The sequence below is a fragment of the Eretmochelys imbricata genome, chromosome 1 (genome assembly GCF_965152235.1).
Source record: "Eretmochelys imbricata isolate rEreImb1 chromosome 1, rEreImb1.hap1, whole genome shotgun sequence".
Classification (NCBI taxonomy): domain Eukaryota; kingdom Metazoa; phylum Chordata; order Testudines; family Cheloniidae; genus Eretmochelys; species Eretmochelys imbricata.
Genome location: NC_135572.1, coordinates 249,445,098 through 249,471,102, shown reverse-complemented (window position 1 = coordinate 249,471,102; position 26,005 = coordinate 249,445,098). Strand labels below are relative to the sequence as shown.

At 42.3% G+C, this 26,005-nt stretch overlaps 1 protein-coding gene across 4 annotated transcripts in view; it reads left to right on the top strand.

Annotated features, from left to right (window-relative positions):
* Positions 1 to 26,005, top strand: part of ADIPOR2 (adiponectin receptor 2) — a 69,016-nt gene that overhangs the window by 31,120 nt on the left and 11,891 nt on the right. For 3 of the 4 annotated variants that reach the window (XM_077827287.1, XM_077827297.1, XM_077827305.1), the window contains 2 exons: positions 740 to 975; positions 24,715 to 24,834. In XM_077827287.1, the coding sequence (XP_077683413.1) occupies positions 811 to 975; positions 24,715 to 24,834 (285 nt within the window). In that variant the 5' untranslated portion in view covers positions 740 to 810. Of the gene's footprint in view, positions 1 to 739; positions 976 to 15,517; positions 15,623 to 24,714; positions 24,835 to 26,005 lie in introns of those variants that run through there. The other variant, XM_077827315.1, reaches the window with a different exon arrangement.

The following is a 26,005-nucleotide window of genomic DNA, read 5'->3' as shown; positions in this document are numbered from 1 at the left end:
CACTTACTAGATTCTTTTTTGAAGATGTAGCCCACTCTTGCTCTAGTACTGGTACAGTTCCATTGATGGTAGTAAGTGTGGGTGTGCTACTGTAAATATGGCAGCAGGCACTCATAGCATTGTTTTTGTCTAACAGGTCTATAGGACGTGGTGGTAAAAACACCACTGGCTGCCTTAAACCCTAATGGAAAGACAATTACTACTACTGGCTTCAGAAAGGGAGTGCTACTGTAAGAAAGGGAGATTTCCCAAGAAGTCTAATGTAAACAGGAGCTGGCATTCCGTCTTGTAATGCAGCCTGCCATGTGCCAAGGAATACTCTAAAGATTATAGTGTGTCTTTGATGGTTGTCTAGTGTCTGTCTAAAAGTACAGATTTAGCTAGAAAGAATTTCCATAGTATCCACGTTGAGAATTTGTTTCAAAAACAGAAATCTTTATTAAACACATCTAGTTGTGAATTGACTGACTGTCATATCGGGGAACATAATAGCTAGTGCTTTTGATACGAACATTCCTTCTGCCTCCTTTAAAGGAAACCAGAGCAAGGAAAATGGTTAAGAATTACTGGTCATATGAGTAGAAATGGAAGTCTTCTCTAATAAGAGGTGCCACAGATAGTCCTGTAAGAGCATGGGTACCAACTAGATAAATCTCCTTGCGTATAAGTGTGTCATATGCCTAACCAACTTTCTAGAATCTTTCAGACTTCAGCTAAGTAAACTCTGTTTGCTTTTTAGGGACAACACATTGTCTTCAAAACCTATCCCACGAGGGAGCAGAACCCTTCTGAGAAGGGCCCCAGTGTCTCATGAATGAACCAACGGATCTCGATAACACTGTTATTCCAGAGCCAGTCCTACGGCTCAGGAAAGGACACATGCCTGACAGTGCAGGACAGTTAAGCTATGATGATGACCACTCTGATGAGGGGCTCCTCTTAGAGGAGCCAGCTTTATCCTTGGACCTGCAAAAGGTAAGTTGGGTACCTTGAAACCCTGCGAATGACTCTGGATAAATGAGGCTTGACTCTTAGATGCTGCATAATTGTTTTGGAATGTGTGAATTAAGGGCCAGATTTTTATAAGGTATTTAGGTCCTTTATAAATGGGATTGAAATGAGATTTAGGTACCAAGGTGCTTTTGAAAATCCCACTAGGTGCCTAAATACCTTTTAAAAATCTGGCCCTAAGAGCCTATAATCTTTGTTTTTAAAAACTCTGTACTCATATAATGAAGCATAAACCTATCTGAAATATATAGTATACATGGGAAAGGAGGTGTGAGTGGGAAACAAAGGCAGTATGCTCTAAAAACAAACATATATGCAAACTTCCTACCCATCAAATACGTGGGACTAAGCTATATGCTTGGTCAACTGAATTGGTTCATGTTGGATGAGTGTCTTCATCATAAGCTAAAGATTCTGTAATGGCCAGGAAGAAATATAACTGCAGCTCCTTTCTGTGCTTTAACAGCTCTGACTGCGAGGACTCCTGCTACTCTGTTGTCCTTGGAAGATGGGGACCACTTGGATAGTACTGTATAGAAAAATCAGCCTGTCCGTGGCACTGTGCCTTGCAGATGATGCCTGTAAACAGAAATGCTCTGGTTTGAGATGGGTGTGTACAGAAGCATCATTCAGTCTGCTGCTAGGCTACAAATTGGCTGTTAGTACAGACTTAACTGAAGAGGCTTACCGAATTCAGCTTAAAATATCCCTGCAACAAGGGTGAAAAACAGCCAGTGCTCATTGCCCTTCTAAAGGATTGCAAATAAGCAAAGTCTGTTCACTATACAGGATTCTTTTAGCAATTATATACTTTCCTAGAAAGTATTTTGGGTATCACATGAGAACTTTTAGGACTCTGGTTCTATAATATAATATTCTGCCAGCTTGCCATTGTGTAGGTGGTCCTATAGACATCTGTTTGTCTTTATGCAGATGAAAGGTGTGTGGGGGGAGGGAAGTAGACTTACCTCCACAGCGTCAGCCAATGTCTAGTGTAAATGTTGCAGTGGTTACTGGTGGCATGTAGACTAATTTTTAGTGTTTAATTATTAGGGCTTCAGATTTGTCACAGCATTTTTATCAAAAATCATGGTGCAGTCACAGTAATTTTAGAAATGTCATAGGTTTAATGTGACTGCTCCATAATCGTTGATTTTAAAAAACAAACCAAACAAAAAACCACAACCCAACAAATAAAATTCAGCTTTACCTCTTGAAAATCATAGCAGGCCAGCATTGGCTTCTTTTCCCCACCAAGGAGGCACCAACCATCTGTAGCAGCACCCTTCATCCAGGCACTGCAATCCTAATCCCAATCAGGAGAAAAGGATGGAGTATGGGGGCTTGTGAGTGAGCTTGCCCCACACTTACCCAGCAATGGCAATTCCTGTCCTGCAGGGTTGGGCCTGAGGGTTGAGAGCTAGCCTGACCCCCACTTACCTCAGGCATGGGCAGCGGCAGCAGTCTCCTCAGAAGGCAGTTGGGCCAAACCTGAGCAATGCTGCTACCCCATGTTCCAGGAAAATAATGGCTATCTTACAGGTGGGGAACTGAATCACTGTAGGTTAAGTGACTTGCCAAAATATCTTAAGTTGTTGGTAGAAGTTAGAATAAAATCATATAAAACCCACCATTCTTTACAGTGGGGAAAACATCTATTTAGCTTTATATAAGCTTATATTGAGCTTTCTTGGCTCAGCAGCACATATAATTTTCTCTTTTTAATGAGGTACTGCACAAACCTACGACCCTATATAAATGTGCTTTCTTCGAGGGTCCTCTGTATATTCCCACTCATGGGATGTGCTGTCTGGTACAGTTCAGATGATGGACTCTTCTCATATTATAGCCTATTAGAGGACTCAGGTGCCCTTCTTACCCCTCCCTGTTGCATTCTTGGAAAGTTTTGAGGGAGAGTGTGTAAAAGGCACCATCTACCATGTTAATTCCATTCAGCTACAGCAGCAGACAGAGGTGAACCTCTTCATATCGATCAGACCCGTGTCTCTATAGAAATCTTTGCCTTACCAAGTATTGTTCTTAATGTTTTAGTGTTGGTTGGTTCCGATTTAGTTTTTTCTAAATCTTATTTTTAGCTTTGTATATTTAGTTCAGGTTTTGGTTCCAACTACTGGATTTATGGCAGATTCAAAAGTTAAAATATCTGACGTCACTAAATGAGCCTCTTGTCCAGTAGTCTTTCTAACATTTGGGGCCCATTACAAAGTGCTCTATCTGCAGCGCTCTTACCCCAAGGGCTTGCAAGGAGCCAGAACAGGATGCAAGTCTTTATTCTTGCAGTGGAGCTCTGGCCACAAAACTTCCCATATCTGATGCATCTAAGGGGTCTGTATGTGAGGAAAAAGTCCATAGTTAGTGCCTAGTACTTCAGGGATAGAAGATGAAGAGCACTGTACAAAAAGTTCCGATTTCTTCCCCTGGATCAGGGTCCAAGAGTGAGGTACAGTTGGTTCGAGACTATTTGTGTCTGCCTCTGAATTTAGAGCTGAAGTGCAGGGATCCATTTACTTAGTTTCGATGTTTCCCTCTTGTTAGCAGGGCCAACTTACATTTCATAATGACAGACGTGAATTCTGGAGACCATAAAAGATGGTTATGCCACTCAGTTTGATTCCCTTCCGCAACCCCTCCTTCCATCCCTATTCTGGAACCTGTATCTGAAAGAAGTGTACTTCCATATCTTTCACCAGGCACACAAATATCTTTTTTTCTGGTTGGGCAAGATCACTTCACTTCAGTACAAATTTTTATCTCTTGGTTTATCTGCTGCCTTCTGGGTATTTACAAAGTACCAGTCAGCAGTTGCCACTCATTAAGACACCAGGATATATTTATTAATCCTTATTTAAATTTCATCAGAAACCCTTTCCAAGGACATAGTTGACACATGTGCCTTTTGAAGAAATTAGTACTTTAAGACAGGGGCGGGCAAACTTTTTTTTTTTTTTTTTTGGCCTGAGGGCCGCATCGGGTTTCAGAAATTGTATGGAGGGCCGGTTAGGGGAGGCTGTGCCTCCTCAAACAGCCAGGCATGGCCCGGCCCCATCCAACCCCCCTCCCCTTGCTGACTGCCCCCTGGGGACCCCTGACCCATCCAACCACTCCCCCCCTCCCCCCTCCCCAGCTTGCAGCCTGGAGCACTGGTGGCTGGCAGCACGGCTGCACCAGGACAGGCAGCCACGCAGCACAGAGCACGAGATCAGGCTGGGCTCTGCTGCCCAGAGCATTGCACCGCACGGTGGTATGGCGGCGGGGGTGACGGCCTCCCAGGTCAGGAGCTCAAGGGCCGGGCAAGATGGTCCCATGGGCCGTAGCTTGCCCACCTCTGATTTAAGATAATCAAGAGATCTCTATTGCTACATATGCAAAGGATTCCCTTTATAGGAGCAGTTCTTTATTCTCCAGAAGGCAGAGCCTTTCTTCCAGGAAGACTTCTGAAGCTTGGCTCTGCCATAACACTGCTTTGTCAAAATCCCACTTAAAAATTCTTTCTAGGTCTCATGTGCCTCATGGCTTCATTCACATTATACTCTGCTCAGGCTGAAGAGTCTGCAGCATTGTCTGGCATTTAATTACAAACCAAATACAGACAGCACGTTTGCATAGCTGATCATCTCAAGAAAGATATTTCTATGCTTGATGTGGTTAACATTCTGAGGGGTACCTTTCAACTCTCCATCAGAAACAATCACTTTGGGCACCTCCAATGTGGATGGGGAGTGTATTTCAACAGATTAATTCACTGTAATTCTCAAGGGGGAAAAAAACTATATATAAATATCACAGGGCAAGAACAAGGTGTAGTATAAGTTGTTGGACAATATGACAGTGATGGATTACATCAGGAAACGGAGGGATTTGCACTTCCGACTTGCAAAGAGGCAGTTGTGCTGTGGGATTGGGTGTTAACATCTATCCTTCTTGCCCTACATCTAGCATGTAAGGACAACAGCTTGGCAGATCAACTGAGGACAGTGATAATGGAACTTCACAAATAGTCATTAAAGAAATAGGTGGTGAGATCTTCAACCTGGGAGCGGTACCAGAACACAGATTTATTTCTGACTAGATGTAGTTGCACAAGTTCTGCTCAGGACAAAACAGTCTGTCCATATAACATGCCTTTTCCTAGACTGGGGTGGGCAAATTTTTTGACTGAGGGCCACGTCGAGGAATAGAAATTGCATGGCAGGCCATGAATGCTCACAAAATTGGGGTGAGGGCTCTGGATGGGGGTGTGGGCTTTGGGGTGGGGCTGGGGATGAGGAGTTTAGGGTGTAGAAGGGTGCTCTGGGCTGGAACCAAGGGATTCAGAGGGGGATCAGGGCTGTGGCAGAGGTGCAGGAAGAGGTGGAGGTTCCAGCTGGGGGTGCGGGCTCTGGGGTACAGGAGGGTGCTCCGTGTTGGGATCAAGGGGTTTGGAGAGCAGGAGGGGGATCAGGGCAGGGGCTTGGGGCATGGGGAGAGGCTCAGGGTTGTGGGCTCCAAGCGGTGCTTACTTCAAGAGGCTCCCGGAAGCAGTGGCATGTCCCTGCTCTGCCTCCTACACGAGGAGCAGCCCCCGATCCTCGGAGCGGGGCCATGCCGCGGCTTCAGAGAGCTGCATGGTGCAGTCACTGACCTGGCACCACAGAGCGGGGCCGAGCTGTGTGGTGCGGCCGGCAGGCCTTAATTTGCCCATCCCTATCCTAGACTGTAGAAAGTCTTCTCTTCCTTTTCCACCCTTCCCTCTCATCCAGGAAGTGATAAAGAATAAAACAAAAGGAGCCAGAATAGTTTCGGTTTCCGTAGCACCAGGAAGGCAACAGTGTTTCTTTGATCTTCTTCACCTATTTAAGGGAGATCTGTGTCCCCAGATTTAACTTGATGGGAGGACAGAATTAATTACCTGGATGCTCTTGCTGAACTCCCCATTCTGTAAGGGGACAATATACCACCAAGAAACCGTAACTCTACGTTAATATAGTTTTTTTGTCATTGAATACAGTGAAAGTTTGTCATCTAGGATTTAATTGTCAGTTTACTGTACACAATAGCTCTATGAAACTTCATTTTGACTTTAGAGATAACTGGCTTGTCCATTCCAAAAGCACATTCTTCTCACTTGAGCTTGAGAACAGCTTTTAACTATCAAAAGTGTGGTGCTTAGACACTGCCAGACTACTCCATCCAGTAGAGATAAGTTACCCATGCACACTAGCCAAGTATAGTACTTTTACCAAGCCATTTTATAAGCCTGTTAATAGAGTAGGATTGGTAGTCTGCTATCATATGCCCATCTTGCTCTCTTAAGGCAGTTGCTTGCTCCTTGTGCCTCAGTACGTACTCCTTGATTATGTGTTGGAGGATTAAGATAAAGTGCAGTAAGACCGTTTTGTAACTGACTTAGAGGGTCCATGTGAGTTTAATGCTCTTTAACTTCACACCTTTAATTTGTCTAACTTTTCTGAATGTCCCCATATAGACATGCCCTAATAATACTCTTGCTGTTTACACACTCTTCTGTTGGGCTCCACAGACATTAGGCATAGCTACAGAATAAACTTCTTTCTTGAGTGTCCTCTGCATATTTCTTCTCCTGGGATATGTGCTGACTGGTGCTGTTGAATGATGCAACCTTTTACTGGCAGTGTCTGTTAAAGCGCTCATTCACCCCCTCCGTATAAAAAGGGGAGTGGCAGTGGTTGCTGCCTCAGCCCCTTCCAGCTGCTGATCACAGATGGATGTGAGCCTTCTTTGGATTCAAGATCTTTAGCAGTTGTTAACAGTTAATATCACATGATGGCGGATCCAAAGATATGTCCTGTGCTCTACAGTTTTCATGGCATCAGATTTCTGTTCTTGGTACCTAAAGTGCCTAGGAGAAGGTTACTCCCCTTTCTCATTGCGCTATCTGTGGGACTTCCATGTCATGAGCTAGAAAGGAGAGGCAGAACAGACTCCAGGCTCTTCTACTACAAAAAGTCTTGTCAATTAAAACTACCAGATCTGAGGTTTCTAAGGCTCCTGAAAAGAGAGATAAGAGGCCTGAATTGGCTCTGGGATCTTTGGCTTGAAGGAGCCTTCTATTTCCAAACCATCAGCCTTGGCACTGAGCTCCAGATCCAAAAACACGAAGCATTTGGTAGCAAAACTCTTGGGCCCAGTTCCAAAAAGGATACTGTCTGTAACTGAAATAGGTTTGAACAATAGACCACTATGCCTGAGGCCTCTGTAGAATTGGGGACCTTTGGTTCTGAAGGGGAAAAAAAAAAAAGTCGAAGAGTAAACATCTTTTGGTGTCCGACACTTTTCTGGATTCAAATTGTGAGTATGTGGATATGTGACACTAGAGGTTGAGATATAAAAGAGCATAATTGGATCATCTTCAGTTGGTTCCTCAAGAATCTGAGTATTCCAGCAGCACTGATATACTCTTGTGGTTACCACGTAGGTACAAGTGGAACTGTATCCCTAGGATCCTCTCCGTCCTTTGCAAAGACCAGGGGGAAAAAAGTCATTTAGATAAGAATCTGATATTACTCTTTCTCATAAGAGACACAAAGCTGATTCCTTACCATGTGAGTCATCAGTTGTTACCTCCATCTCCCAGGACCCCATCTGGGTCAACCAGGAGAACTTTATCATTTCTGTGGCTGTTGTGAATCCCTACATCAGTGGTATCCCCAATTTCCTTGTCAGATCTGGGTTCAGGTTCGTATTCAGAGGAAGACAGATACAACCATTTAGCCAGAGCCTCAGCATTCATTTGAGACAGACTACTGTGAATATATATGTACTCATCTCACTGTGATACCAGACTGGGCAAATTGGCTTGAGTGACAAGTGCCTTCCTTACTGCACCTCAAGTCTTTACAAAATCCCTATCTGTAGTGGCAGCTTTTCTTAAATGACAAGGGATTTTTTGTTTTTTCTGTGTTTTAGATTATTGGCTCCTAAAAGCATCTTTTGAATGCTGTGTTGCAAAAGCTGGGATTTTTGATTAAACAAAAAGAAATACATGTTGGTTCCATCATAAAATATCCTTTTCATAAGAGCGCTACTTGACACCAGAATGGCAAGGGCTTACCTCCCAGAGGACAAATTCCTGAAATCTACCATTCAGGCTCTACTTTAGAGTCCATCTAAGAAAGCAAGGTTCTTCCTCTCCTTACTGGGTCTTATTGCATCAACAACATGAGGGGCTCATCCTCTGTCTTGGATGAAATGAGACCCGTCATTGGTTGGCAAGAAACTTCAGACCTGTAGAATGCAACATGGATCTAATACTTATCGTTCTAAAGAGAATCCAGAAAACTTTTATGAACCGGAAACATGTACTGAGAGGGAGTGATGTTCAACCATTCCTCTCCTTCTGCAATAACTATAGCAGGCATCTCGAAAACAGGCTGGGGTGCATACCTCACAAACTTTATTTCCAAGAGGTCTGTGGAATAAGCAAGAGTGTCCTCTTCATATCAATGTTCTGGAGTTGAGAGAAATTCCTTTGGCATTCAGATCATTCTTCTGTAGGTGCAAGGATCTCTGCTTTAAGCAGGCAGACAATATGATATCAATGTATTATGTAAACAAACAAGTCCTCACAGCTTTGCAAGGGGGCAGTGAAGCTTTGGGATTGGTTTATACGTTGATATTTATTCAGTAGCTCTGCATGTGGCAGGGTGTCTCACTGGGTTAGCGGACCAGTTAAGCAAAGACTCTTTCCAGCTGCACAAATGGTCCTTGAAGGAGTGTTTGATCCTGCACATTTTTGGTCTTTGGGGTACTCCTAATAGAAACATATTTGCCATAAGATTCAACACCAATATCAATACTGTTCAGGAGCAGGAACGAACACTGCCTCTTTAATAGAGGCATTCTTTGTTAATTGGGATACAGAGCTGATGTATGCTTTCCCACCATTCTCTAATGTTGATGGCTGTGAAGAAGATCAGACAGGACTCGGCAAGATGACTTATCTCCTCAGCATGGCTGAGATAGCAGTGATACACGGACTTGCCCCTTTTTTCCAAAGGGAATTACAGACACTTATCTGTCACCACATGTTCTCTCGCAGCAGCAAGTGAAAGTGTACCATCCAGATCAACTTTTTTGTTGCATCTGACTTTGTGGACAATAGGACTCAGAGTTAGAGATACCTTTCTCTGTAGACTTACAACACGTTTTACTTCACACTAAAAGACAATCAACCGGGAAACTGGGAAATATAACCATTTAAAATGGGAAAGGTTTCCCCTGAGAAGTATCCGAGAAGGGTATTGATCTTATGTCAGTTCCTTTTTAGTCCATATTAAAGTATTTGATGTTTTTAAAGAATAATCATTTATCTATTGCACCAGTCAAGGTATATTTAACCTCAGTAGTGGCTTTTCATATACCAATAGATACTAATTCTATATTTTTGTCATGATATTAAGAAGTTTCTGAAAGATTTATTAAATCTTTATCCCTGGGTGAGAGCTTATCCTCTCATGGAAATTAAACTTAGTGCTAACACAGCTTATGGTTCCATCCTTTGAACCTTTATCTTGTTCTCTATTTTTAATATGGCAACTAAAATTACGTTTATTATAGCAACAACTTCAGCCCGGAGAGTTGGTGAACTTAATGGCTGACCATCCATTTACAATGTTTCATAAAGATAAAGTAGTTCTTAGTTCTCACTCAAAATTTATACCAAAAGTAATTTTGGATTTCCATGTCAGTCAATCCATTACTTTAACAGTGGTTCCACCATCCCTCCCCCCCCCCCCCCCCCCCGTTCACATAAAAAGTGAGGTAAAGTTACATTGCTTGGATGCTAAAGGAGTGTTAGCTTTCTATTTAAATAGCAAGGATTTTAGAACTTCACGTAAACTGTTTGTTTCATATGCCTCATGATCTTCCCCCTGCTCTGCTGAGAGCACACTTTGCTGGAGCAGTGGCTGGCTGCTTCTGCAACATGTTTGTGGCATGACCCACTAATGGAAGTTTGTAAAGTGGCCACGTGTAGTTCAGTACCTGTATTTACTAAACATTACATGTTTAGATATCACAACTAGAGAGGATGCCCAGTTTGGTACATCAGTTCTTTATTTAATTAGAACTCCTTGCCATCCATCTTTTTCCCCCTATATATACTGTTGATTAAACTGTCCCAAGAGTGTGACTGTGCAGAGGACACGGAAAGAAATGAAGCTTACTTGTAACCAAGGTTCTTCAAGATGGACTCTGCATATTCACATTCCTCGTCCTCCTTCCCCTCTTTTGCAGAGCCCTAGTTATTCGTGGGCTTGCATTAGCAGTGGAAGGAACTGATTTAGCAACTGCTGCCAGTGCCGTAATCAAGCATTTTAGTGCCCGGGGTGAGGAAACATATATGTGCCACCTAATGGTTTTTTCATCATTTTTTCCACCCCTGCGGCTTTGCACCTTGGGCAGCTGCCCTGCTTGCTCTACCCTGGTTACAGTCCAGACTGCTGCCACATCCACTCTTATATCCCTGTCCTCAGAACATATGTGAAAGCTGAGGAGAGGGACTGCGAGAGGATGCATGAACACTCAAATAGGCACTGCTAGTAGGAAGCTGCACTGTCAGTGTATCCAAGTGTGTGAATCTCTTATAGGTACGTAACCTTCATTTATTGCTGCAGTTGTGTGTGAACCTGTATTGTTTATTCACTTTTGTCCTTCTCGTCCACACTCTGTTATCCACACTTATTGCTCAGACTGCTGGTCTGCTTCTCTAAACTCTCCCTGCACCTGATGAGCATGCATGCACACTTGCCACCTCACCCCTAGATGGAAATGATTCTGTCTAAACACCAGGACTGGTAGTACTCGGTCCTGAGATAAATGTATTTTTAAATAGTCTAGCTAGGGAACTACTAGCTAGAAATGCACACTTCATACTGTTGGAAAGCTAGGATTATTTCTCCCAAATCATCACACACTCGTTCTTGTGACATAGCATCCATTTCTTGCCCTGAAAGTACAGTATACTAAACCTCTTAGAAGTACAACATCCTGACTTTAAAAAGAAACCCAGTAGATTTTTCCTAAGGATTCTAATCTTTTGGTATTAAACTTGTTTTTTGTACCCTCAAGGCCTCTGCAGCTTACACTAAGACACCTTACTTTACAAGTAAGAATATTAAACTTCACATTTTCTGCAAAATTGACAATGTTAATGCGTGATGGTTTAAAAGATTAATGGCAACCTACCTAACATGCTTATGAATAATACCAATAATACTTATTCCACAACACACCATGTGTTAGGGATGTGTCCAATTTTTGTACTAAATACAAGAATTGATACATGTTCATGTTAAACAGTATTATAACCTTATTTGGATTTTTTTATACCTGAAGCTGTAATTAGTCCTCCATCTACCCCATAGCTTTTTCATTAAGTATAGCAGTTGAGGACACGTGCATTCATGAAATGCTTCCCCTTTCAAAGAACATTCATCTCCCCTAACCCCATGTAGCCTGCTGTAGCATTGTGGCAATATACAGTTGCACTCTCCACCTTTGTACTTTTTCTGTTTGCTTATGTGAAGTAGTGACCTGATATCTAAATCTTGTGGACGGTTAGTGACACTGAAGATAGTTCAGTTGTGGTGGGAGTGGGACTGAGCAAATCAAGGCTTTTCTTCAAGTCTCTCCCTCTTCTTCCTTCTTGCAATTTACCTTCTCTGTGTGGTTTAGATCTGTGTGTATGTGTTGGTAAAGCATTCTTCAGCAGGTGCTTCCTTACTCCATCCCATACTGGATCGCCTGGCTTCTGTGACAGTCTTTTCTCCCCCCCCCCCTTCCTTTTTAGTTTCTGTATAATCTGGATTGTTTTTGTTCCCCTGCTGTACTTCAGGCAGAGATATCTCCTAAAGAAGTGCCTCTTACTGTGGCTTTGTTGAACCAATACAATCAAATGCATGTGACTTCTTTATAACCTGATGAATGGGCTTTTTATACAGCCCTAAAAACCTGTGCTTGACTCTTTCTGCTTTTGTATTTTAATTCTCCATTGACAGAAAGTGAACAAAAGAACCATTTTCTTTGCATTTATTCCAACCACCACAGTCTTTTGTACTGCTGAGTGATGTTTTCTTTCTTGTGGCTGAGCGGTACTGTGTAGTTGTAATGTGTGGCATAGAAGTGGCTCAGTGAAATGGGGACCCATTGCTCTGAAAGATTTGATAGCCTGTGATGGGGAAAATAATGCACTAGCACTTACTTCTGTAAGTGGGTAGAAGGAGTCCTGGAGGATGTCCAGATGGAGCATGTCTCAAAGACTGGGGCTGTTACTTCTCAATGCAACTAGTCTGACCTTTTCGAAAAATGTTGTGATGTCAGCATATTGTTAAGACTCTGCTCGGACTTAAAGCACAAAGTGGTTTAGGTGGTAAGGACGAGGTAAAGAATTGCTTTTTAAAAAAGAAAGATTAAAACTTGAGTCTGAAGATGAGCAAAAGGTTTGGGATAATAAATCTCAGCAGAAGATTGGGATTGTATTTGCTGTAGACAGTTTGAGGAGGAGATCCAGTTTAAGCCTCCCAGTGCAAAACTTGGCACCAAGGACTTTAACGGCAAGCTGTTAGGTGGCAGTATTCATAATTTAATTGTGCCTTTTGGATTTTGTGTATTAAACATTTACATGCATCTATCTTGCTTTGTTCAAACAAGTTAATTATTTTTATGCCCCTGCCTATTTTCTCTGGTGACTGGCATTTGGCTTATTGTTACAAACTGGTTTGCTGTTTCCATGTTGTCTTTTATCGTGGATTGTAAGCTTTTTGGCCAGGGACTCTTGTTTGTACAATGCCTCGCCCAATGGGATTGTAGATGGTACTGCAGTATGTGTAAATTGGAATATGTTTGACTATAACAGGGTAGCTAAGGATCTCTGATACATCCAGACTTTGTTGCCCTATATTTTCTTAGTTTCTTGCATTCTCCTATTCCTCTATTTTTATGTTTTACACACCAATGCTTGTCAGTAAAGGTAATTGTTTTAGGGAACAGGAAAAAGCAGAGGTCCTATCAAAGGATGCTTACTGGGACTCTCTTCTGCACATCTGAAATAATATAGCAACATCGGAGTTACTGTCTCCATTGGCTATTCCTGACGTACACAATGTACACTTTGTGCTGAGATTGTTACTGGCTGAAGCAAGTAACAAGCTCCGCTGTTTGTTAGGAAGTAATATCATAGGTTGTCCCAAAATTCTTTGCTGAGCACAATCTGCCCCAAACTCCTGTGGGCTGTGTCCCTTGTATGCTATGGACTCCTGGAGTATGGGGTGAGGACCTCATTTCTGGGCTCTACAGGCCAGGACTGCAGTTGGTGCAACCCTCTACTGAACAGTAAAAGAAAACAATCGCACATCCAGAGCTTACTTAGGTTTTAAGCCTGTGGGTATGTGCTAAAGGGAGAGGAGCGTCCGTGATCTTATTTAGCCTTGAGGAGGCAGCACCCCACCCAGAAGGGCAGTAACATATGGCAAAGCCAGGGTTCTTTGCCCCTGCTTCTTTCCACCTATTACCCAAAAAGCTAGCCTGAAACTTAGCAGGAAAAGCTGTAATGAGGGAGGTCTGCTTGCACTGTAGCTGGGTCAAACTCAAAGGCGTCTAGTTATTTGTCTGGAAGCTGCTTTGCAGGGGAGCATTGGCACCCTGCTGTATTCTGTGTTCTTTGTGCCTGTCAGCTGGTTTTATAACAATCACATGCTGTGCTCTTGTGTAGCTAGGAGAGGGAGGAGGGGTTTTATTCAGCACTCGCTGGTACAAATGTTTTTCTGCACAAAGGTTAGATTCCACATAGCCATGTGCCTTTGTTCTCGTGGAGATCACATCTGCCTCACTTGGACAAATGTGGGGGAAGGGACTTGAGACAACATTTCTAGCATCCCCGGTTATTGAAAGAGAGGCTACCTGTATGTTCCCTTTCACAAGCTACATAAAACTTCCTGCCTTAGGTTATTGCTGAGTCCTAAATACGCAGGACAAAACCACTTCCCAATTTAGTAAGGGTATGTCTACTCGGCCGACATTAAAGCGCTGCCACAGCAGTGCTTTCAAGTTGCTTTGTAGTCGCGGCTCCAGTGCTGGGAGAGAGCTCTCCCAGTGCTGTAAAACACCACCTCCATGAGGGGAATAGCTTCCAGTGCTCCAGCACTATCTCCATTGGCACGTTACAGCGCTGAAACTTGCATCGCTCAGGGTTGTGTTTTTTCACACCGCTGAGCGAGGAGTGTTTCAGCGCTGCAAGTGGCAGTGTAGACAAGCCTAAGTGTTTTCTCTGCAAGTTCAGTGTTAGGCAACTGGCCTTTGTCATACTGCTGCTTTGGGGTTTAGCATATCTACAAAAGCCATGGAGAAGGGTATGTGAGAACCTTCTGTGGCAGGTGCAGTTCTTCACAGCTCTTACATTCTTCCATTTGGGAAACTGTCTTTTCCCTGAGCAGATGCATATGTGGAGGGATCTCCGTGTTTGTCAGTACTGAACACTGGCACACAGATCAGTAGCTGGTCATGCACGTAGAGCAAACAAACCCTCTTTCATCCAGTGACAAAGGGAGTAATTACTTCTAACTAAAAAAGATATATTAAGATTGCAGAGGCCAAAATGAGTGACCCTACAACTTCTTTTTCCTCAACAAATGCTTGAATGTTGGTGCCTATTCCTTTAATCAGTGCCTGCAGGAAGTTATCCATGACCAGTTCTCCAAAACCATTTCAAAGTGTTGTTAAATTGTGTGTGGTTTTTTTTAAATGTGACAAGCAGAGGAAAAGTGCTAAATTCCAATAACTTGGAGGCATTCCGCACACATTGACCAGTAGCCAAGCTGCAAAGAGCTTTGCACAGTACTACTGAAGAATTCACTCTTTCTGGTCCTTGTGACAGCTATTCTTGCTGACTGCTGCTCTGAGCACCACCCTACTGGAGCCTGGATTGGACTGACTTACAGGGAGTTAGGCCTTGTCTACACTTGAAAGCTAATTCATATTAAAGTAGAATCTGTATTTACAGCACAATTTCAAGTGCAATTCTAGAATAACTAGAGAGGCAAGATTTTTTTTAGGAACATTGCACTTCTTTCAAAGCCACTTTTTACACCACAAAGGGCATAAGCTGAAGAAACTCTAAATGTACAATAGTCTTTAAAAAGGAAACCAATTAACATAATCTTCTGCCAAAAGCGGCCAATTGGTAAGTGTTATCACCAGCATTGGGATGTGGTGGCTTCACTCAGAATGAAACTAACTGTATTGGATGTCAAGGGACCACAAAGATGGTAGTATTTTTAATGTTGCTATCTTTAATGCCCTCCTTGGCCTAGCTCTACAGCACATAATGGACAATGCCTTCAAGTTATTGGGATCTATAACTTTTTGCATGCCACCTCCAAAAAGTATTGAATAACTTGAAAATCAAACTTTACACTTTATCCATCTGTTATACACTCTGGCTTGTTTCTTTTCCAGTAAGTTGATGTATAAACATAAGAATGGCTATACTGGGTCAGCCCAAAGGTTCATCCAGCCCAGTATCCTGTCTGCCGACAGTGGCCAATGCCAGGTGCCCCAGAGGGAGTGAACCTAACAGGTAATGATCAAGTGATCTCTCTCCTGCCATCCATTTCCAGCCTCTGACAAACAGAGGCTAGGGACACCATTCCTTACCCATCCTGGCTAATAGCCATTAACAGACTTAATCTCCATGAATTTATCCAGTTCTCTTTTAAATCCTGTTATAGTGAGACCTCCAAGTTCATGTCCTTGTTTTATGACTTGTCATATCAGCATTGAGTTTAATATGATCATAACGGTCCCATTTGCTCACAATCTAATCAACGTCCATCTTCCAGCATATATCCTAAAGAAAGGATTGAATGTCAATATGAAAATGCCATGTTCTACGTTATCTGACTGTAAAATAATGGTTAACCAAGACACACACACATGAATATGATCATGACTTACTGCCTTGCCCTCAAAACACTACTATACAGAGTGGTGCCTCTGTTTGGAATAAATTCAGCACCGTTTTTTCCATAGCGTGATTCTAGACTGAACCTAGTCTTGGGACCCATATGATGTAAGCTTCAGGGCCCATGTGGGGTTTGGCATAACAAACAGTTCAGCTTTGAGACCTAGGAAGTCCAGAGCTCTAAAGTCTTGAACTACATAGATATGTACACTGCCAATTAGCCACATGAAGTCCCAAGGTAATCAAGTAATGGCTGTGCTCAGAAAGGAGTCTCATAATAGCAGGGTTCTAGTTCTTTTTGGCAGCTTTAAGAAGCACACATTAGCTGCACATGTTGGTAAATAAACTTTGGTCTCCAGTACTCCTGTGGCTGCAGCAAAATATCATGAGTCTGGCCTGGCAGAAGCTCAGAAATAGATGTCTGATCACCTCAGAGGACATGCCACTGTAGGGTCTGAGCGCACGCACACGTACCTGAAGAGTCAGTGTCAGCCTTCTCTTCAGGAGTCTAATCCATGCCTTACCACTTCTCCTTTCTAGCTGGCTAGCATTACAAATCTGAAAGGATGGTGGCAGTCAATGGATCTTTAGCTTGTTTTAAGTGGATTATAGTGTACTTGTTCAGTTGGCATCATACTAACAAATGGATGTCCAGATGAGATTTTTCTAAAAGTGATGATGGAGCTCATCAAAAATTGAGTGGAAATAAAGAAATACTAATAACTCTCAGCCAACTATGTGTTGTGAATTAACGGCAGTGGAAAATTGAGACAATATCATTGCTGAACTCTTAAGAAAACAACGAAGGATTGCTAACTTTGACACAGTACTGGTAGCCAAGCATGTTAAATAATCATCTTGTGCTTAATACCAAACCTGCCATCCTGTATAGTACAGGAAGGAATGAATATCTTCCTTTTCCCCCATTTTCCATGTATAACCTGGGTTCAGTATAGGGAGAGGGTGTTTGCTTTTTTCTGAAACCTGAGGTATTTATTGCCAGATGCAGACCACTCATAGACCAATTTTCTGATCCACTCTGGGAAACTAAGAGTGGTTTTCTTTGGGGAGAGGGGGGGAATCTTAAACATAAGACTTTGAAAATAAAATTCTAAAAATCAAGCCTTTAATATTACAGGAATAAAATGGAAGAGGGTAGGTTTCAAAGATATTGGTATGCCGGGCTCATTCTAAATGCTTTCACATTCTCGGAAACTAATGCTGAGTACATCTCTAGAAGCTATTTTGTAGCTTGTTTAAAAAAAAGGTGTATGAAGTATTACAGAAAGTCGCTTGATGACAAGCAGTTCCCACTGTAAACAAGATGTATGCTACAAAAATATGCCCATTGCAGGCAGTGGATGTCAGCAGTGAGTGTAGCTGAACTAGTATAGAGTATATCAGCATAGCTGTTAATTTAAAGCAGTTCTTAGGGCTGTGGAGAGACATGAGGTTATGGTGGATTTCAAACTGTGCAGGAGTTTACAATTTTCTGCTGCTGTTTGTGTGCCAATCTGCCTTCTTCAAGCAATCTTTGTGAGACCAGGTATTGCTATTCCTTTATGCTGCACTAGTAAGACTGCACCTTGAATGGTGTCCCCGTTTCTGAAAGATTCAAAGCAAAAGTGAAACTTCAAATGGGCTGCAATAAAGGTCTTCAAAAATTTACTAGGCAGACTAGCTAGAGAACAAAACTCATTTGCCAGATATAGATGCAAAATTAGGCAGGAGGTACCAGTGGGTCAGAAGCAGTATGCTAGTGAGAAGTCCAGTCATCTCCAGCTGTTGGGAGGGTCTTTTCTAGTAGGGTGCTCTCCCAGGAACTTGTGTTGCATAGGTTCTGGATAGCAGCTGTGAAACCTCCCCCTTTATGTTAACTAAAAACAAAAAAACTTGCAGATATTAATGACTTGAGCCACACATCCACCCATGCCACTAGCCTTCTTCAGTGTTTCTTACAGAAAGATTAAGATTGAAAATGGGTCCAGTGTCAAACTCAACATGGCATTACCCCAGACCCTGTTGTGGGAGACACTGTGTGATTTAATTATTAACCAATCTAAGTTATTACCCAATCACAATGTTTTTACTTTGTTATTAACCAACTGTAGTTGATGAAATAATACTTTGGTCAGAATAACCAAGTAAATATAAATATATATGAAAATAGTAAATGAAACACTGTATTTACACCACTGTGGTTCTTTTGGATTATGCTGATTGCTAATTTGGCTCCTGAACCACTGAGATCTGAGTATCACCGGTTTAAATGATCTAAAATCTAAATAGGCAACCTTTCAGAGGGGGTGTGCCGAGTCTTCATTTATTCACTCTAAGGTTTCACGTGCAAGTAATACATTTTAACGTTTTTAGAAGGCCTCTCCATAAGTCTATATTATGTAACTAAATTATTGTTGTATGTAAAGTAAACAAGGTTTTAAAAAATGTTTAAGAAGCTTCATTTAAAATTAAATTAAAATGCAGATCTTATCAGTTTAGTGCAGTGGTTCTTAACCTGGGGTGCATGCACCCCCTGGAGGTGCGAGGTGCCCTTTCTGGGGGTGTGAGACATGCAAGATTTTTTTTAGAAGGTAAATCACCAAAAACACAAATTAAGCACAGGCACATAAGTACAACTAATTTGTTTAATCAAATCTAACAATTACTGTAATATACAAAATTTGTAAGTTTTCAAGCTAATTGTAGTGTAATTTTTGATACAGGGTGAGAGAACATATTTTGAGAACTCCAGACTGTCAGCAGGCTGAGCGGGGCCGGGTGTAGTGTATTAAATTGCTCCACATAGGGGTGTGCTACTTACAGCTGCCAGTCCTGGTGCTCCGCAAGTAGCACATTCCTACGGGGAGAAATTTCATGCACTACAGTGGCAGACAGAACCCCAGACTGGCGGCGGGCTGAGCCGCTTAGCCTGCCGCCGGTCTGGGGTTCTGTCCGCCGGCTTCTGCCAGCCTGGTCCCAACCGCCAGCCCCGCTCAGCCTGCTGCTGGCCTGGGGTTCCGTTCACCCAGGCTGGCAGCGGGCTGAGCGGGGGCAACGGCTAGAACCCCGGCTGGCAGCAGCGTGCCAGTAAAAATCCGCTCGTGTGCCACAGGTTGCCAACCCCGATTTAATGTTTGCTCATTGCAGTGGCTGGCTTCGTCCCTTAGTGACTGCACCACCACTCCTAATTTCAGGGGCAGGTCATCACTCCGTATCAGTGGAGTCTCTAGTTGCCATGTGGTTGTACAGCAGTATTCGTATCTGGAATGGGCAATGCATAACACTAGAAATCCATTCATCCCCCTCCTCACCTTATGCCTCACATAATGCATTCTGTATAACAGGTGTATGACATGAGAAGCATCTATTTATAGTCCTTTCCTTCAACATTTTAACAGAACTCTGTGGAGAAGGGGGAAAGGGTAAAATTCTGAAGCTTGTGTATTTAAAATACAAAACTAACTGACTTTCTCTAAAAGCTCCTTTTGGTTTTGATACTAGTTGCCCTCTATGTTCTTCAGTTAAAACTGGAGACCTGAGACGGCATTTCCTGGCCCTGTGTCAGGGTGACATTACGTATTGCATTACCTAGCTAGTAATCTTCAAGGAATAATGGGAATTGTAGTCAGGCAGAAGTTGTGATGTCCTGTACTTAATTTCACACCAACTCATGCTTGTTCTTCCTCCCCTCATCTCCAAAGATATGTCTTAAGTTTTATATACACAACACCATTTAAAAAAAAAAAATCAAACTCCTTCCTCTCTCATCTCTGCTTCCAACTCTACACAGCAGTGGGAAAGCTTTACCAAGGATAAATATCTAAATCAAACAGATAATTTCCCTTGTGAAATCAGTCAGACAATAGCATTCATAGAGAACTCCTGTAAAGCACAAACCAGCTTTTCTTACTATTTAAATTTTGATGAGAATTGAAAGCTTCTAAAAATGCCTCTTGTCTCTGGCAGGGTTGGGTTTCAAAGTGTGACTGTCTCTGGGTAAATCTTCTTTGTAATCAAGAGTTGCAGTTGCAGCATGTGGATATACTTGAGCTAGCTTTGATGTCCGCATGCAGTCTGCAAAGATGGTCCGTGGAGATCCGCAGATTTGCAGGGCTCTCGATATAAAATTTGGATCCGCAGCCATCCAGGATCCACAAACATAGTCCGGATGGCTCTATTGATCTAGCTGCTGTCTTGAGTAGTGAAGTCAGGACCGCATGGATGGTAGCTGCTTGAGTATGTATCTAGGGCAGGGGTGGGCAAACCTTCTGGCCCAAGGGCCACATCAGGGTTGTGCAACGGTATGGAGGGCTGGGTAGGGAAGGCTGTGCCTCCCCAAACAGCCTGGTCCCCTCCCACTCCCACTTCTTCCCCCCTGACTGCCCCCCTCAGTGCCCCCAACCCATCCAACTTCCCCTGCTCCTTGTCCCCTGACCGTCCCCTCCCGGGACCCCTGTTCCCTATCCAACCCCCCCCACTCCCTGTCCCCTGACCCCTATCCAACTGCCCTCTGTTCCTCGTCCCCTGACTGCCCCCTCCCGGGATCCCCGCCCCTGACTGCCCCCCCGACTCCTATCCACACCCCCGCTCCCTGACAGGCCCCCCAGGACTCCCACTCCCAGCCCTCCTTGTTCCCCATCCCCTGACCACAGTGCAGGACTGTCCCGTGGCCCATAGTTGGCCCACCTCTGATCTAGGGTCCCAGTCAGACAAGACTAGCCTGGGACCCTGGGTATGCTGCAGTCTCACATTGTGATTGCAGTGTGGACATACCCTCAGTGTTGGACACACTCTTCTTGTCCCCAGTAGAAATCCTAAACAAAGGGTCGCTACACCAGCCCTTAGAGTTGCATATGCATTTGTTCTGCTGGGCTACTGGGAAGTGTCGACTTTTGAGGGAATGTTCTTTATGTAAGTTATACCATTCTAAGGTGAAGCAAAGGATCCTCGCTGTTATATGAGAGGCAGGTGTCGGTATCCTTCCTAGAGCTCTGGTGCTCTGTTTTCCCATTGTCATGAATGATGGCTGTTGAATAATGCACCGCCTGGAAGCTAGGCTAGTGTCATGCTCCAGTGACATACTTCTACCTCTCTCTAACACTGGTAGTTCCTCATTCGTTCAGCCTAATGGGACATAGGAGAGCACAGGAGAGGGAGTTACTGTTTCTACATTTGAAATACATTTCAATATATACCTTAGTAAGAACCAAAATATTTCTTCATCTTCTTAACCAGATACTTTATTTTGGGGGGGAAAAATAAGAGTATTGAAAAACCTCAAACTTTGGCTCACATTAAATATTAATGCCTTAATGTTTTCTTGAACATTAACTTTATAGCCTGATTGCAGGAAGGAAATGGAAAAACACTGTTGCTTGGCAGCAATTTGGTTTGTGTGCATGGTACCTAATGTTGCCATGTCTCAAGGTGCTTGCTGTCTCAGTTCCTCCTATCACTACTGTAAAGAGCTTGGTGTTATTTTATTCATTTATTAGCATATCTCCAAAATGCAAGCAGAATTTGGAATGTAGTTCATAATTAAGTGTTCCTAAAATCCGCACAAATTAAAACTTTTTTCCTCTCATACTAGAAATAAAAAAGCCTGATGTTTTGGGCCTTAAAGTGTATCCCGAGGTTAAACAAATTTAGGCTCTGCTAGACAGTGAGGTAGGGGAATAATGGATTCCTTAATTTAAGATCATTCAGTCAAGATCCCTTGCTTCCAGCCCCTCTTGTTTTAAAAATAACGGTTAGTTTGAACACTTTATTTGATTCTGCTGTAGTCTGACAGGCCTTAGTTACATTAGGGAATCCCTCTGTCTGTTTAGCCCATGTCAGGTGTGCTGGAATTCAAATTCCAGTCCTACCTTTCTGTAAGGTCTGATCTTGGAAAGTGTACATTGTAACAAGGCTGACCTATGAAGGAGGCCTTATAGCATGCAGAGTATTGTAGTGCAAAGCAGATCCAAACCTTAAAGGGATTATTTAAAATAAATCTGGAACAAAAAATCCTAATGATAAAGAGGTGTCCTGTTACTGGGTGGAGATTGTAAAATTGTCAATGATGCTGAAAAGCAGAGATGTTTTTGTATTTGGAATGAAGCTGGATGTTGTATTCACTTTCAATTTCTATTCCAACAGTGGTAAGATGCTGTTTAATATTCTCCTTTCTTTAAAATATATATTTTTTTTAAGTCTGGTCTGGATAACTTTCACACTGGAGTTCTAAGGATTGACTGAGGAGTTTTGCATCATTGATGTTAGATTTTAATAAACTTCGGCAAGTTCCAGAGGGAGACAGGAGTCACTGCTGTGCCAGTAGTTAAAGTAAACCAGGTTACTGGCTAACTGTAGGTCTGGAAGCCTGGCTTCGATCCTGAGCAAAATAATACAGTGGCTGTTACGAGACTATCACTGAAGAATAAAAGGACACAAATATAAATGTGACAATGTAATTTTATGAAAAACAGGTCTTGTCAAATGAACGGTGTCCAGTTTTGGTGTCAGTACATTAAGAAGGATGTTGAAAAAATGGAGAGTTTAGAAAAGAGCTACAAAATGAATCTAGGTCTAAGAAACACTCATTACAATAAGACTGAAGCTTAATTGTTTTAGCTTGTTGAAGAGGTTAAGAGGCAACATCATGGTCTAGAAGTACTTACACTGGGAGAAGACTCTTTAATCCTAGCTGTTTAACCTCAAAGACATAAGATCCAGTTGCTCAAAGTTGAAGCTAGAAATATTCAAACTGGAAATAAAGTACAAATTAACATTCAGGGTAATGAACCATTGGTACATTATATAAAGGGGATATGGCAGATTCTCTATATCTTGAAGGGACTAAATCAACATTGGAAACTTCCTTAAGAGATGCAGTAGTTAACTACAAGTTATTGGGCTTGATGCAGGAATTACTAAGGTGTGAAGTTCTGTGGCTATCATACATGAGGTCAGACTAGATCAGGGGTTCTCAAACTGAAGGTCAGGACCCCGCAAGGGGTTCTGAGGTTATTACATGGATGTTCACGAGCTGTTAGCCTCCACCCCAAACTGCACTTTGCCTCCAGCATTTATAATGGTGGTTAAATATATTAAAAAGTATTTTTAATTTATTAGGGGGGGTTGCACTCAGAGGCTTGCTATGTGAAAGGGGTCACCAGTACAAATGTTTGAGAACCACTGGACTAGATAATCATATTGGAACCATCTGGCCTCTAAATCTTTGACTTGGCCACTAGAACTCTTGGCAGCTTTCTAGAGCAGAGACTTGAAGGGCACAAAAGGCTTCACTTCTCTTCTTTTTCTCCTATTCAATATTGCTATAACTATTTCCTCCTGCTGCGTCCTCAAGATTTACTTTGGCAGCGGAAGTGTTGAGTCCCTGGTGGTATGGATCGCTTCTAATAAACAAAGCAGAATTTTAGTGACCTGTTTCTTTATTTCCTGAAATTGGAATGACTAAAGCATGTCTTCACTTGCTTTGTCCTCTGCATTTTAATGTGCGGGAGAATGGGGGCCATGGAATTGTTGTAGCTAATGACTTTCTCTCTTGTGATTGATAAAACTCCTCCATCTATATTCCTGCCTTATAAAACAGGATTCTGGAGTTTCTTTTTTTCCATTTCCAGATCAAAATCCTGGCCTCTTTCTGCACAGTGGTTTCTTGTAACTAGTATTTGAACCTTTCCATTCAAAAGTGGTTTTTGGTTTAGTTGCTTTATACTCCACACCTGAACATAGCCATTATATGAACAACATACCCTCCTATCTCAATGTCTGTACTTTGACCTGTTAACCTTTTACCCCCAATCAGGGATATTGCAGATTATGTATTCCTTACGCCATCCAATCTTAAACCGAACTTCGCACCCCTTGATAATCTGTACATTATTCCCCAATAACCAAAAACTTTTACGCTTAAACTATGTACCGTTCACTTTTTTAAACATCTTAATAAAATTTTTATACCACCATCTTCTACATACCTACATAAAAATAATATGCCTCTGTCCAACTTTTGATTTCCTGGTTTTACTACTGGAACATCTAGCAGGACCAGCAGAGATGAACAAATCAACACTTCATAGCACAGTGCAATAGGCATAATTTTCAGCTAAGCAGATTTGAGTGAAATGATAAAATTTACCTGAATTTGATTTGAAGTCATGTTTTATTTGGCTTGCAAATCTTGCATTGAAATTGACTGCAGCCTCACCCTGGCTTATCCTGGGCTACCAGAATTACAATTTTTTTTGTTTCAGAGTAACAGCCGTGTTAGTCTGTATTTGCAAAAAGAAAAGGAGTACTTGTGGCACCTTAGAGACTAACCAACTAATTTTTTTTGTGCCACCTTCCCATGATTATTAAAGTGTTAATCCTAAAACAGATTGAAACTTTGTGTAGGAAGTAATCCTGCACTGGTAGGGGAATAGGCCACATCATTTTGTGGACTTTATAGCTGATGATTTTAATGAAATACACAACTTCACAGAATGTCACTGAATTTTCCAGACTGGTTTGTGCTTGGTATGACCATGGATAACACTTTCAAAAGCATCTGAGTCACTTTTCTGAAAATTTTACACCTTGTCTTGAATTTGAAATTTCAACTCAACGGTTGGCCCATGTTTGGTTTTGGTGTAAAACGGTGAAAAGCATAATCTTATGTCAGGTTTTTATACGAAATGTTTTTGGTTTTTCGCTTCCAGAGTTCTGAGGAATGCGACTGTAATGATGAACCAGCTCAGGAAGATGAAGGGTTTATGGGTATGTCCCCTCTTTTACAAGCCCACCATGCCATGGAGAAAATGGAAGAGTTTGTGTGTAAGGTAAGAGATTAAAGAAAACAAATCTATCCAGATGGTCACTTGAGCCTACTAGCTAAATGAAGCTAACAGGCCATGTTCCTGAAGTAAATTGTGTTGGCAATAAGCTGGGGAACAGCAGGTGCACAATGGAGTTGGTCGTTGACCGATTCTCTGTTTATCGGCTAATGCTGATGCTGTGTGGGGTCCCAGGTATGCTATAACTGCACACACTAGAAAGCATGGAACAATAGGGATTACATTCTGAAATTATTTTAAAGCTGATATTGCAGCTAATGAGTCTCCTTTGGGAAACATCTGTGTGTTTGCAGGCGGAATAAAAGCACTCTGCTTCCAGTGTTTCTGGTTCAAGATGCTTTCATTTATCAGGACAGTTCTTTCCAGACTTCTGCAGACATGCAATTTTTTTTTTGCTTCCACATCATTTGCTTCCGTTGTAAAACAGACTGTCTGCTACCCAAATAGAAGAACAGGTTCTCCTAAAAGTCTATCCAAGCAAATCCATTGTGGACTATGTAGAGATTGCTGGCCTTGAATCTCAGTTCTGCTAAAGTTGTGGGGAATATATTGTATTGGTCTCTGGCTGATGCCCTGATTCTGGGTTTGGGTGGAGTGCTGTCTGTGGCACACTTATTACAGTGGATGTGACTAATGGCTTTTTGCCATTGGTAGAGGGGATCCTGGGAAATCAAGGTTCCATTTTCATACAGTGCTTTGAGCGTGTTTTTGTTTTTAAACAGTTTTCTTCCTCGGCTTTCTCAAAAATGGGACACCCCCCCGCCCACATTCTTGCTGCATGTGAAGCAAAACACAGCTAATTCTTCTGTAAAACAGAATCTTTAAGTGTCTTACCTGAGCTAGTTCCTTTGACTAATTTTTGAGCTGACTGGTGGTGGTGGGGTCTAGAGAGGACTGGCAGTAGGAAGTGTCCCTTCAAAGGAAAACCAATCAGCAGCATTCCTGACATTGTTTTAGGCCCTCACTGTTAAAACAGAAATGATAACCCAGCAGTTGAAATTAACAGTTGCAGGATTCCCTAACCTTTAATGCACGCATCTCTGCTCCTCTTATTGCTAAGTGAGCAAATCCCAAAGACGATTGCATCTGTGCCATGCCTGTATGCAGCTTTGCAATGCCAGCTGAGGAGCCATACTGAAGATGACATGCATCTTGT